Raw genomic sequence first — 15663 nt, 5'->3', positions numbered from 1 at the left:
ATTATTATCTTTTTTATTTTAATTTTCTCAAAATAAACATTTATTTTTTTTAGAAAATTTTCAAATTTTAATTTAAATTATTTTACATAAAATAAAAAAATGTAGAATTTTAGTTAAAAAAAAAACTTTTTATTTAAATCAGAACAGAAAAATTCAAACAAATAATTTTACTTGAGGTTCGCATAATTTAGAATTTAATTTTTAAGAAATTTAAAATTGGCGCCAAAATCAAAATAAGCGCGCATGTCCCCAAAGTCATTGTTACTAGAATTATAAGATAAAAAACAATAAATCATTAAAAAGATAATAATAATCATAATAATTAATTTAATTAAAAACCTTCAACTGTACATATAATTAATTATTAATTATGTGTGTAATTAGTAAATAGATAATTATAATAGTTTCCCGGTAAAAATGAGAAAAGCTCTAAGTCACTAGACAGTTATCCAATCACAGTGAAGACATTGCGCGCATACTCGTCTTTGATTGGTTTGTAAACAAGTCATATTAATGTTACGTCCCAGCCTGCTCATCAGATGTCTCTGACTATTTTTAAATACTAATTATTAAGAGACCGATCTGGGACCTAACTAATTAACTAAGATGTATATTGATAATTTAGCAAGTTGCATAATTAATAAGTTACTCTATATTATAGGATATAATATAATGTAATAATATAGCATAACATAATAATATAAAATAATATGATATTATTTAGAATATTTGAAACATATTGATAAAGTTATTTTTCTCTTAATATTTGTTATGTATAAATAAACGCTGACGCCTCGAGTAAATCCTCGAGACGTGCAGCTGCACAAACATCTATTTTGTTCTAAGATAACTTTTGTTCATAGATAAGTGACTCATTTGTTAATAATAAAAACGGAGAAAGCGTGAGAACGGAGAATGGATCATTCGAGAATATTGCTTATCACGATCCACCCCTCTATATCGAACGATGCGCGGGCCTGATGCCCAAGCGCCTCGTATTGATAAGAGACTTACTCTAGTTTTTCTCGATCAAGAGAATTCAGTCTGAAATATAGAATCATAGAGAGCAGTCAGGCTCAATATTAAATACTAAACTTCTTTCTCACCCTTTCGAAGTTATTGTTAGACGAACTTTAACAATTTATAAATTGATTCAATTGTATATTTTCACATTATTGAAATTATTCTTTTACAATTGAATAAATCGGATTGAGATATAAAATAATAACCAGTTTATTTCAACCACCGAATGGTGGCTGTTCAACCCCTACTAAATAATTATTTATAATTATATGTAAGTTCTCATTACGTCCAATTCAAATCGACCGCTCAACCACGCCAGCGCCAAAACATCAACCAGGACGTAACATTAAGTAGAGAAATTCATAAATCCCACAAGTAAATCTTGGAATTCGGTTTGCTACAGATCGAGTTGTTCGAGCTTCAAATGTTTAGAAAACACGAGCATTGTTTGAGGTTTAAAACAGAGAGACAGAGAGTTTGAAATTACACGCTTATATTCATTGACTGAATATTTAATTTTATAAGTTATATTAGAAGTCATTCAATTATTTAATTATTAAATAATTAATAAAAAACTACAAAATGGGTAAGTGAATTAAATATTAATTTTATATTTTTCTACGCATTAGATATTTAAGATGATACTAAAGAGCCAACTTCTAATCATTTTTTAACAATAATAAATTATAAAAAAAAAATATTTTGAAAAATTGCATCTTTAGTTTTTTAAATTTTCTACGTGTGCATATTTTTTTTCTTTTTTTTTTGTCAAAATTTATTTGTTGAAAAAAAAAATCAAAAAATTCTTAAATGTCTGCAAACCAGTCATATTTTTGAGACCGACATTGCATCATTTTTAAATAATAAAATGCTAATTGAAAATTTTTTTTCGTTAGAATAAAATTTAATAATCCTAAAGATAACAGATTATTAATAATTTCCGGATTTCCTTTTTTAGCAAATTAATTACAAAAAAAAAATCTAAAAATATGCATATATTGAAATTTTAAAAAACTATCAGTGCAATTTTTCAAAATATTTTTTTTCATAATTTATCATTTAAAAAAAAAGATCCAAAAATTTTTAATTGTCCGCTAATTTATGATCCTGAAGTTAGCAGACAATTAAGAAGTTTTAGATTTTTTTTTCAACAGTTTGAATTTAAAAAAAAATATGCACTTGTAGAAAATTTAAAAAACTATAAGTGCAATTTTCTTTTAATATTTTTTTTTTTTACAATTTATCAGTTTATTAAAAATTCAAAAAATATTTGACGTCTGCCAAATTCAGAATCATGCTAATGCTAAAGATCATAATTTATGACGCTAAATTTTTCGGATTTTTTTTTCAAACAAATCAGTTACGAAAAAAAAAAAAAAACTAAAAAATTGCATATTTAGAAAATTAAAAAAACTGTAGGTGCAATACTTTTAAGTATTTTTTTTTTATAACTTATAAAAAAAATCTAAAAATTATTAGAGGGCTAACTTAAGCATCATAATTAGCAGTCATTAAAAGAATTATTTATTTTCGATAAACAAAGTAGACACTGACAGGAGAAAATTTTAAAAAATTCTTGTTAAGAATTTTCAAAAATTTATTTCATTAGAAGGCTGATATTTCAGCAACAATTTTCGTACAAGAAAAAAAATGATGATCTTGAAGTTAGCAGACAATTAACAATTTTTGAACTCTTTTTCAACAGATCAATTACAAAAAAAAAAAAATTAATAATATGCGCATGTAGAAAAATAAAAAAGCTACAAGTGCAATTTTTAAAAATATTTTTTTTGCTATAATTTATCGCTTTGAAAATGATCAAAAAATTATTAGACCTCGGTTTACTTCAGTATCATTAAAAATGAAAACGAAAATTATAGCAGGATAAATTTGTAAACTGAGCTTTGTATTCGTGTATCTTTAAAAAAATTTCCCGAGCTCTAGAACCTAAAAAGGAAACAAAAAAATTGTGAAAATTTTGGTCTCGAGCTATTGCTTATGATTACGCAATAACCGTAGCTTAAAAAAATCGGTCTGTCGGTTGACCCTGCGGGCCAGCCCCAAAACTTCCCGCTGTCTTCGACCTCAAAGAGCTCGAAAACATTAGTGTAGATATATTTTCGAGCTCTTCGAGCTCGAAAATGCTATCACATGCAATTGTTTTTTTATGATCTTTTCAAGCTCTAACAAGTTAACTGTTATGCTGAAGTTTGAAAATTTAAGAATCGAAAATCATCAATGAAGCGGTTTTTAAAATTTAGTTCCTGATTATGTTCAGTAAAATAAGTGTATTGAGGCAGAAATCAATGTCGGGGATCAAAGTCAAGATTTAAATAAATTTTGACTCATGTAAGAAACAATAAAATATGAAATATCCGATAAAAATATTAAAAATTACGTTTTATCGATTTTTTTGTTGATAATATGATTTAAACTAAAAACCAAGTTCGATGACATTATATGATCAAAAGAACCCATAAAAAAGATGAGTTGGTATGATATCAGGCACATTTTAGTACGTTATATTATGATTTATCCGGAAAAAATAACATAAAATGTTATTTTTTTAACTTTTTAACGCCGATATCTTTTGAACTCATCAATCGATTTTGATAGTTGACGTGGCAATCGGCGCGTTTTATTGAGTTCTAGAGCTGATTAAAATTTGAAATCGATCGCGTCAGTCGTTTCGAAAATATTAAAAAAAAACCGTTTTTCACCATTTCTTTCTCCCGCGATAACTCTCGAACGAATTATTTGATTTTGATGTTTGAGGTGGCAATCGACGCGTTTTATTGAGTACTAGAGCTGATTAGATTTTGAAGTCGATTGTATAAGTCGTTTTTGAGAAATCAATAAAAAACTAAAAAAAAATTTTTTTTTTTTTTCGTAATTCGACAATATTTTCGAGTCTATTCGATCAAATAATCTGAAATTTTCAGGAAAGTTGAAGGCCAACAAGCTCTTTCGATTGCCACCTCAATCATCCAAATCGATTCATTAGTTCAAAAGTTACAAAGAGTTTACATACATACATACACACACACACACACACACACACACACACACACACACACACACACACACACACACACACACACACACACACACACACACACACACATACACACACTCGGACATCATTCTGAAAATAGTCAGAATAGCTTCCTAGGACCTCAAAACGTCGACATCTGATGAAAACTCGATTTTCGAAAATCGGGGTGAAAATAATAACTTCCCGAAATTTTTGAAAATCGCCGATTTTCTTAGCGGGAAGTTAAAAAAAGTTTTCCCAGACAATCTTAAAACTAAAGATTTCAACTTAAAATTTAATTTCTTAGTTTTTTGATAAGACTATTTTTCACCAAGATAAAACCTTCCGAAAATCACTAAAAAATTTATAAATTCTTTTTATTCCTTTAATTTTTTATTTAAAGAAAAAAAATTTAATTTTGAAATCAATTTTTTTTTTTATCGAAAATTACACAGTAAAAAAGGCTATGTAAAAGTTCTTTACAAATATCTGACTCATTATAAAACATTTAAGAGATTTTCTTCAATGATCTTGTAAAAAAAAAAAATTTTCCAATACTTTCATTTTTAAAAGAGAGAGAAAAATTATTTACCTGTAGCATAAAAATGGAAAAATTAATATTCATTAAGCGTTTAATGAGATTACGATTTCAAGCTGATATTTCGAGATATTTTTTATTATACCTACGACTAGCTGAACATTTTAAGACTTACAAAAACTAAAGGATCTTTTTGAATCACCCTAATGTTTATATAAGATTGAAGATTTAACGATGGCAGGGTACCGATTATTGAGAGTATTTTATTTCATTATTTACAATACTTCTTCCAACATCTTTTAGAGTTGTAAATATTTCCATACAATATAATCTTTTCAATTTATAGAACCCAAGGAAATGCGCTTATAGTGTTTTGGATAATAGACTAAACCACAAAAAAATGTTGAATTTAATAATGTTCTTAAAAAAAAATGAAAACTGAAAATCCCATAAAGCTATGTTTCAATTTTTTTAAAATTATTTTTATTGTGTAAGTAAATTGCAAAAAAACTCCTAGACATTGGAAAAAAAAAAAAAAAAAAAAAAAAAAAAAATTGAGGGCTAACGGCACAATTAAACTTTAAATTTATATTTATTTACAAATTGTTAAAATTTTGAAGTAATAAAAAATTACAAGATTAGAAAGCTATCAAAATCTGGAAAAAAATAGCAAAAAATTGTAGTTATGCTGATAAAAAAAATTCTATAGATCTAGATTAATAGATTGATCATGATTTTTATGTAGTTCGATCCGTTGAATCTAAATCTTGAACCTATTTGGCTTATATATCTTTAAAAATCTAAGTAAATAGCAAAAAATCTCTGAAAATTTCAAAAAATTGATGTTGCGATGAAAATTATTGTTTAAATAAAAAAAAAATATGTATTCCTGCATGAAAAAGCTTTATATGTGAAAACATATATGATAAAATATATGAATATTATAACGTGATATATTGTACAATATATAAAATAATATTAATATTTTTGCCGTATTAATATATGATAATATATTGAATAAAAATATATTGCTAGAATATATTACCAATATATTTATCAATATATGACTTTTTTATGTATGTTTTACATATATATTAATATATCTTTTTTTATATTGATAGATTATATTGAAAATAGTATATTAATTAATATATAGTATTTTTTATATATGTTTTCCAGTATATTGTAAAATATATGACACTTTTTTTACTTTTCTTATGTTATTGCGTTGGTTATTCAGTAAATGCAAGATCAATGAAAAGAAAAAAAAATAATAAACTTGACTTTTTTTTTGTGGAATTGTGCGGAAATTAAAAAAATAAAATTTTCAATATAATGCGAAAAATATAAGTTTTAATATATTGGAAAAATATAATTCCAATATACTGCGAACCATATATTTAAACACATAAATTCTGTCATATATAATCAATTATATAGAGACCACATACCACTAATTATATGGGTCAAAATATATGGAAGTATATATCAAGTTTATTATATTATACTTATAAATTATATGTATACTAATCCATGTATGGCAAGAAAATATTGAGCAATATATGAGATAATATATATAGAAAAATATATAAAACATTATATATGGGTAAATATATTATTATAAATATATAATCCAGTATATGTAAAAAACATATATTTTTCAATATAGATATTTTTGCCGGTATATATTTATCACCTATTCACCATATACTTTTTTATATACTTTTAACAATATAAAGCTTTTTCATGCAGGTTACGTTATTCGCGGAGTATAAATTTGAATTTATTTTTCATATTTTCATGGCTTTCCAGTCTTGTAATTCTTTATTAATTTAAAATTTTAGCAATTTGTAAATAAATATATATTGAAAGTTTATTTGTCCCGTTAGTCCTTAATTTTTTGCCAATTTTTGCAATTTTCGGGGTTTTTTTCAATTTACTTGAATTTTAAATGGCATATGGTTGAATAAACTTTAGATTTAAATTCAGCGGACAAAAATACATAAAAATCATACTCGGTCTATAGTTCCGTAATTTTTTTTCTTACCAAAACTGCTAATTTTTCGCGATTTTTATGGTTTTTTGCAATCTACTTAAAAATTAAGGATGTACGGGCAAAACGGACTTCAAATTCAGCAAATTATAGGAACTGCTCCCATAATTCATGGTCGTCTTTCCTATACTGGTATAAAATTTCACAAAATTATAGGAAGCATTCCCATAATATTATAGGAACAGTTCCTATGTATTATGGGAACCATTCCCATAATACATAGGAATACTTCCTATAATTTTCTTTCCATGTAGAAGTAATTTTCACACTTTTCTTTGAATTGATATTTTCATGGTGGTATGGGAACCATTCCGATAATATTATAGGAACCATTCCCATAATGGTGTGGGTATCGGTCCCATAATTATAGGAGTCATTCCTATAATTATGGGTAACATTCCTATAATTATAGGAACTGTTCCCATAATTTATGGTCGTCATTCCTATACTGGTATAAAATTCCACAAAATTATAGGAACCATTCCCATAATTTTCTTTCTGTGTAACATATTATTAGGTATCATGCTCTATATTTATTAAAAATTTTATTTAAAAATAGAAAAATTTATTAAATTAGTGAATACATGATATAAAAAATGCGCTTAAATAGCAATTAATTATTAACTTGAAACGCGATTAAATCTATTATTGTCTAATATATTTTATAAAAATATTCACAATTACGACTTTTAGATATATTTTTAAAAGATGCTCTTACAAGATTTTTTTCGAAGATACTTAAATATTAACAAAGAATGATAAAATAAAAATGAGCGATAATTCAAAGACATTTTATTTTTTTGCTTAGAAAAAAAAATATATATATTTTATTTAAAATTAAAGCGTACTCTAACCAGCATAGAATTTTTTAATAATTATTCGTTAAGATACTTAATTATACTTTGATTTAATTTTTAATTTTCGACTGAAGAAAATCAGTCAATGATAATATTCAAGCAGAACTTAGTAATAATAAAAATTATTCTGCATTATGTCTCAAGTAAGTTTATACGCTTGATTACAATAATATTGTATTTACATCTCAAGTTTCATTAGAGTATGTGGCGTCTTCGTAAAGTTTGATAATGAAAGTAACTTCGCTGCTAGTAAATATTATTATTATACTTAAATAAATACATATGTATATATTTTGAACTGAAATATTTTCACAATATATTATTGTACAATAAAATACATAAATTTATTATTTATTATCTGAACGTGAATCATTTAATTATCAAATTGAAAACGTAACTTTTCAGAGTAAAGATTAGATAAAATAATTAGTGGAATTTTATGATAATTTATGTGTGATTATGTATCAAATATGAAATAAACTACAATTACAAAGGACTAGAAACATTTTTATAAGTTACTGAAAAAAAAAAGTAAATTAACACCGCCAATTTTAACACCCACACCGCTTGAACTTACCCCGGTGATTTTTTACAATGTGAAATTAATAAATTTAATTAAATTTCCATAACGATTCTCAAAAATCTGAAACATTTTTAACAGGCCGGATCAAAAAATTAGATCTGTTTTAAAATAAATGATAAATTTAAATATTTTTCTTTAATTCAAGTTTATAAATCGTATAAGGTAAATGTCCCAATACCGGAACGACGAAGGGTATATGACTGATTTTTATCGTTTTAAAAATATTCAAATAAATTATAAACCAAAATAATTTATTACATCATATAGAATAGACATTTACCAATTCAAAAATAATCAAATTAGTTCATTTTTCTTAAATTTAATAGAAAAAAAAAATTTTTTTCTATGACACCCAAAAGACCCAATACCGGAACGCTGAAATAGCCTTGTCCCAATACGGGAATTCGGTTGTCCTAATACCGGAACAGTAAATAAAATAAGTTATTTTTTGCATTTATTCATGGTGAAAATATTAATAATTATTAAATAATATTAATGTAGAACGAGTATGAATGTAGAAGGCATCAGAGAACTTTAAAATTATAAATAAATAAGATAAATAATTAAAAAAATAATTCTTACAAAAAAAGCACTATTAATTTCAAAATTTTTTGAATTTGCATTTTTTAAAATTTTATATTATTAATTATTTACTCGATTTATTAATAATTTTAAATTTGTCTGATGTCTGCTATATCACACCCATAATGTAAAATGTATTTAAAATTTAAAAATGATTGAATATTCAATGAAAATAAATATTTTGAACTAAAGAATAGAAACAAAATAAATCATTTGAGGTTATACTAGAAAAATAATTAAAAAAAAAAAAACTAAAAACAAAAATTTATTTTTTATGATTTAAATTAAAGTTTATCTATATTTAATCTATTTTTTATAACAATCATACATACTGCATTAAATATTAGGGCTCCAGTAATAATTAATATTGTACTTGATTTAGCCAGTCAATAAAACTCACCGTTAATGTCTATCGATAACATTAATATGATTGGCTGTTCCGGTACTGGGCACGGGTTCATTTTGGTGTACCAATAGACGAACAGTAAAATTAATATAATAATACTATTTTTTTCATATTTTTAATATGTTTTCTTGAATTTTATGTCATTCAAGATGCATATACAAAAAAAAAAATTATTGAAAAGTAATTCTATGCATTTTCTATAAGCTTAAGACCATTGACTGATTTCTTAGCAAAACCATTAAGAGACATGAAAAAGTCATGAATCCGAGACTATTGCTCTAATTAACATTATTTTTTTCATTTTTTAAATATTTTCTAAAATCTTAAAAACAGATTTTTTTATTATAATTATTGGTTTGTGTTCAATTTTTTTTTAAGGATAAAAACAAAATTTATTTACTATAATTTTTAGTCTGTTTTTAATCACTTTTAGATCAAAAACAGGACTTTATGAAATAAATAATAATAACAATAAGGTAAAAACCCCTATATTAGCTCACTTTTCATTGGTGTGAGATTGAATCAATCAATATAAATTAATAAGTAAAATAAAAAACCATATTTTTTTTTTTTATAGTTTTAAATACTAGAATAAAATTTAAGTTTGAAGAATAATATTGATAATTAATTATTATTAATTTTTTAAATAAGGTCCTTGAGTGTATCCATAGTCGCTCATTAAAAGTTTTCATGTACCATTACTCGATCAACACATGGCCCTATAGTCGCTCAAAGACAATATCAATTAAAATATGATCAATTTATTAATTTGGAAAATAATTTATAAATTATACTACTTTATTCTTTCATAGTAAAATTTCATGAATTTCATAAAACGTATTTAATAAGATATATTTATAATAATCCTTAAAAAATTTGACGCAACCTAAATTTAATCTAACGAATGAATGTTAAAGTAAAAAATGCCCGGCTGAGCGTGATTTTGAAAACAGTCATTCAATTTAAATTCATAATTTATTAACTTCCCGCTAAGAAAATCGACGATTTTCAAAAATTTCGGGAAGTTATTGTTTTCACTCCGATTTTCGAAAATCGAGTTTTCATCAGATGTCGACGTTTTGAGGTCCTAGGAAGCTATTCTGACTATTTTCAGAATGATGTCCGAGTGTGTGTATGTGTGTGTGTGTGTGTGTGTGTGTGTGTGTGTGTGTGTGTGTGTGTGTGTGTGTGTGTGTGTGTGTGTGTGTGTGTGTGTGTGTGTGTGTGTATGTATGTATGTAAACTCTTTGTAACTTTTGAACTAATGAATCGATTTGGATGATTGAGGTGGCAATCGAAAGAGCTTGTTGGCCTTCAACTTTCCTGAAAATTTCAGATTATTTGATCGAATAGACTCGAAAATATTTGCGAATTACAAAAGAACAAAAATTTTTTTTTTTTAGTTTTTTATTGATTTCTCAAAAACGACTTATACGATCGACTTTAAAATCTAATCAGCTCCAGTACTCAATAAAACGCGTCGATTGCCACCTCAAACATCAAAATCGGATAATTCGTTCGAGAGTTATCGCGGGAGAAAGAAATGGTGAAAAACGGTTTTTTCTAAATATTTTCGAAACGACTGACGCGATCGATTTCAAATTTTAATCAGCTCTAGAACTCAATAAAACGCGCCGATTGCAACGTCAACTATCAAAATCGATTGATTAGTTCAAAAGATATCGGCGTTGAAATGTTAAAAAAATAACATTTTATGTTATTTTTTCCAGATAAATCATAATATAACGTACTAAAATGTGCCTGACATCATACCAACTCATCTTTTTTATGGTTTCTTTCGATCATATAGTGTCATCGAACTTGGTTATTAGTTTAAATCATATTATCAACAAAAAAATCGATAAAACGTAATTTTTAATATTTTTATCGGATATTTCATATTTTATTGTTTCTTACATGAGTCAAAACTTCTTTAAATCTTGATTTTGATCTCTGACATTGATTTCTGTCTCAATACACTTATTTTACTGAACATAATCAGGAACTAAATTTTAAAAACCGCTTCATTGATGATTTTCGATTCTTAAATTTTGAAACTTCAGCATAACAGGTAACTTGTTAGAGCTTGAAAAGATCATAAAAAAACAATTGCATGTGATAGCATTTTCGAGCTCGAAGAGCTCGAAAATATATCTACACTAATGTTTTCGAGCTCACTGAGGTCGAAAACAGCGGGAAGTTTCGGGGCTGGCCCGCAGGGTCAACCGACAGACCGATTTTTATAAAATAATTTGATGCATGATATTTTAATATATTTAGATTCACAAATAATTATTTATCAATAATGATATTTTTAGTAGTAATTTTTTTTTATAGAAATTATAAAAAAAAGCCTTAAACAGTCAAAGTGAGCGACTAATGGTACTGAGCGGGTATAGGGTCTTTTACCCTAATCTAGATTTATAAATTTATATTAATTTTTTGGTATTTGAAACATGCTAATGCGCTTCCGTGATAAGATGTCACAAGAATTTTGGTGTTTTCTAATGCCAAAATATTTTCGATTTCATCCGGTAAAAAAGAAAAATTTTTTTGACATTTTAAGAGTTATTTTATCACTTTTATTCAATGCTAAAAAATATGCACCAAGACAACTAAAAATTAAGCTTTCAAACTTTTATTAACTGCCGACATTTTTAAACAAAAGATACTGAGTAAATAGTAATCAAAGCATAATCAATTCTGTAACTCAATATTTATTTTATAAATATTGCCCATAAATAAAAATTTTCTCAATTCATGATTTAATCCAGTTTTGTCCATGCAAATTTTCAGAACTAAAATTTTTAAAGTTCAAGAATTAATCTAGTTTTGTCTGCCTGAGAGAAAATTATGGTAACTGTTCCTAGTACGTTTATGAAATATCATCCCATACCGTTATGGTAATGATTACTTGGGATTATGGGATATAGACCCATACTTTCTGGGAAAAGATTCCATAAGTATGGGAACAATTCCTATCATTATGGTAACAGTTTCCATATCGCATGTGAAAGAATCATGGTAATGATTACCATACCCATAGGAATAGTTCCCACAAGCAAATAGTAACCGATCCTATAACCACATTGTAATGGTTCCTAAGTGTATATGGGAATAAGCCCTATATATTATGGTAACTATTCCTTTAATATTATTGTAAACATAACCATCATAATATGGTAATGGTTACCATAATATTATGGTAATCATTCCCATAATGTATGGAAATTATTACCATAATATTATGGCAACGATTACCATAATATTATGGGAATAGTTACCATAATAGTATGGGAATGGTTACCATTATATCATGGTAATAATTCCCATAATATTTAGAAATTATAATATTTTTTTTTTTTTTGTAAGAAGCGTTTTTTTTTGTATATTACAAAATTTTAAGCATATAAAAAAACGCTTATTACAAAAAAAAATTTATTATAATTTCTAAAAATTATGGTAATCGTTACCATAATATTATGGTAACCATTATCATAGTTACATGGTCACGATTACCATGATTCCATAGGAACTATTCCGATACCATATGGGAATTATACCCCTAATTATAGGAATGATTACCATAATATATATGGGTGCCGTTCCTATAATCACCATTTGAAAAAAAACCGGTTAACATGAAGTATGGGAACCATTCCCATAATATATTGTAACTGTTACCATAATTTTCTCTCCGTGCAGCTTTAAATTTTTGTAAAAGATAAAAAACAGATCAAATAATCTAATAAGATTAAAATGAGATCAAATTTTTCGACCCGGAAGTGAATCGAAACTGTAGGGGCGGGAGGGGCAAAACGGGGTACTTAAGGAAATACGAAGTTTTCGAAGACTCAAATACACTGAATCTTTTTTTTTTTTAATGACATTCAAAGTAAATAAGAAAAATTTTCAGTTATCATTAAAAAAAAAATTTTTATTTTTGCGGGCAAAATGGGGTATCCCCTAAAAAAGGTAAAAAACAAAAATTTCTGGATTTTAAATGAATTTGAGTAAGTTAAACTTTTTTGCAAGTAATTTACATTAAAAAAATCATATTTTACATGATAATCGGCTCCAAAAGTCGAAAAACAAATTCTTAATAGTTTCAATAAAAAAAAAGTCATTAATATTTTTCAACTGACAATTGATTTTTGAAAAAGTTTAATAAAAAAAATTCAAAATAACGATCAATTATATTTGCAAAAGTGATTTTGTAATGTTTAGAAACCATTTAAAATATAAAATTTTTTTTTTACAAAATTTCGGGGGTATTCCGTTTTGGCCCCCTCCCCCTCCCCTGAATTATTTGAAATATCATAAATTACATTATTTAATTAAATTTTTCCCTTTCAGATTTAATGCGACGTATTGAAAGTCTAACTATAAATGACAGGAATCCGCCAAGCGGAGACAATATAAGTGGAGAATCTTTAAAACGATGGATCGAAGGCTGTGAAAAACTGAAACCCGATTCCAAAGTAAGAAATGTCACTAATATTTACCGCAATAGTGTTAAGGAATACTCAGCCGTATTTTTAAAAACTAATGCGCGCGATCAAATCCATTACTACAAACTTGAAATCCGAAAACATAAAACAGAAGACAAGTACTGGCTATTTCGTACCTGGGGGACAGTGGTAACCGTCCATGGGGACGATTTGCTTCAAGAATTGCCACGCAAAGCTTGTATTAAAAAATATAAATGGCTTGTGAAATCACATCAAAAAAGAGACTTTATTACTTTGCAAATTACGCTTCATAATAACGTGAATTCAAATATCAGTACTTTTGAAAGTAAACTACCGATTTCCGTTCAAAATTTAATGAAACTCATTTTCAACGCCGACAATATTAGCAAAGTAATGGAAGAGTATAATCTTAAGAAAATAAGACCCGGCCAGTTGTCGAATAAAAAAATCCGAAAAGCTTATGGCAAATTGAAAATGATTACCCAGGCACTAAACACTCCGTTCAATGACCCCGAGAGAATTTCACTTATAATCAAAGGAACGATCAGCTTCTATGCCTGCATTCCTCACCAAATTATCGTCAATAAACTTCCCATGTTAGACAACAAAGAAATAATTGCAGCAAAATTTGATATGCTAGACGAATTATTCGAAATTAACCTAGCCGACAAAATTATGAATTTTAAAACTGGAGAACTTCGTAGTGTACTAGACATTTATTACGATAAATTGAATACAGACATCAGTGAACTTAACATGAACAGTAAGGAGTTCAAAATGATTAAAAAATATATTGAAAATACTCATTCGTATGTTCATAATAGATACAAGATTAATATTGAGAAGGTATTTGTTATTAATCGAGCAGGAGAAGCTCTGCGATACGCTAATCGAACGAGAGGAATTAACAACAAAATGCTTCTATGGCATGGAACTAAACTGACAAACATCGCAAGTATTTTACTGAAGGGCTTAAGGATCCCGAGAAAAAATTCTAATTCTACTACTCACATGTTTGGGCGAGGAATTTATTTCGCGGATGTAGTTTCGAAATCTGCGAATTACTGTAAAGCTAAGGGACGGAATTCAAAAGGTCTTTTGTTACTTTGTGAAGTTGCCTTGGGTAACGTGGAAGAAAAGTTTGAAGCGGACAATAATTTGGTTCTGCCAAAACGCAAGCATTCAGTTTTAGCAAGAGGACGTCATGTTCCTGATCCCGAGGACTGTGGAGAAATTTCTCCCGGTGTAAAGGTGCCATTTGGTGAAATAAAGAAGCAACAATGCAATGGAATAAAACCGAGGCTTATTCACAACGAGTACGTAGTTTACGACACTGCGCAGATTAAAATTAAGTACTTGGTTCAAATAAATTTCGATACTGAACCTCTTCAACGTATTTAATTTATTTTCAGTTCATTTAATTTTTTTTTATATGGTTTTCTATCTTACTATTAATTTTATAAATTTTATTATAAATGACGTTTAGTTTTGTTTTGCTCACAACTATATTTTTTTATTTACGTAAAGACAAAAAAATTTAAAGTAAAAATTTACTTTATGTTTGCATTAATGATGATAATTTTTTGATAACCGAATGATAAATTGAGTTTTCTTATTTTTGTTAAAAAATTGGTACGGTATTAATTGTATTAGTCTGAAACTATCATCGGTTATTTAATTTAACAAACTCACAATTGTTGTAAGAAGCATTTAAGTTAACAAATTTAAGATATAAAGAAATTGAACATTTAAAAAAAAGTGTATTTTTCTAATTTTGTTAAATGTCAAAAATAATAAATGTATCAAAAGTTTATTCAATCGGACTTTATTGTTGATAAATTCTTCAAATTTTACTTAAGATAAGGAGCCCAGTTTCTGACTTTTTAAAAGTGCCGGTTGAGGTATATTATAATCTTGAAACGCTTATTATTTATACGAAAAATTAATAAACAGATAAGCATATTTTACAAGTCGTTTAGTAATTTCTCATATACTGGTTATGGAAAATCTCCTATATTGCATATTAATATTTAGTAAATTTTACTATTCTCTTTATTAAATTTTACTATATTAGAATGAAAAAAATTAAATTAAATTTTTATTAGTTTTTAACTT

General features: G+C 26.5%; 1 protein-coding gene across 1 annotated transcript; it reads left to right on the top strand.

Annotated features, from left to right (window-relative positions):
• The first annotated feature begins 113 nt into the window (after window positions 1–113).
• On the top strand, window positions 114–15274 carry LOC103569736 (poly [ADP-ribose] polymerase 1). Its single transcript, XM_014441839.2, has 2 exons — window positions 114–1609; window positions 13433–15274. Exons 1-2 carry the CDS (start codon window positions 1606–1608, stop codon window positions 14947–14949), a joined length of 1521 nt encoding a protein of 506 aa, XP_014297325.1. The 5' UTR covers window positions 114–1605; the 3' UTR covers window positions 14950–15274.
• Window positions 15275–15663: the final 389 nt, after the last annotated feature.

The sequence above is a fragment of the Microplitis demolitor genome, chromosome 6 (assembly GCF_026212275.2).
Source record: "Microplitis demolitor isolate Queensland-Clemson2020A chromosome 6, iyMicDemo2.1a, whole genome shotgun sequence".
Taxonomy (NCBI): domain Eukaryota; kingdom Metazoa; phylum Arthropoda; class Insecta; order Hymenoptera; family Braconidae; genus Microplitis; species Microplitis demolitor.
The sequence above is the reverse complement of the archived record's forward strand: the minus strand, read 5'-3'. Positions and strand labels throughout refer to the sequence as shown.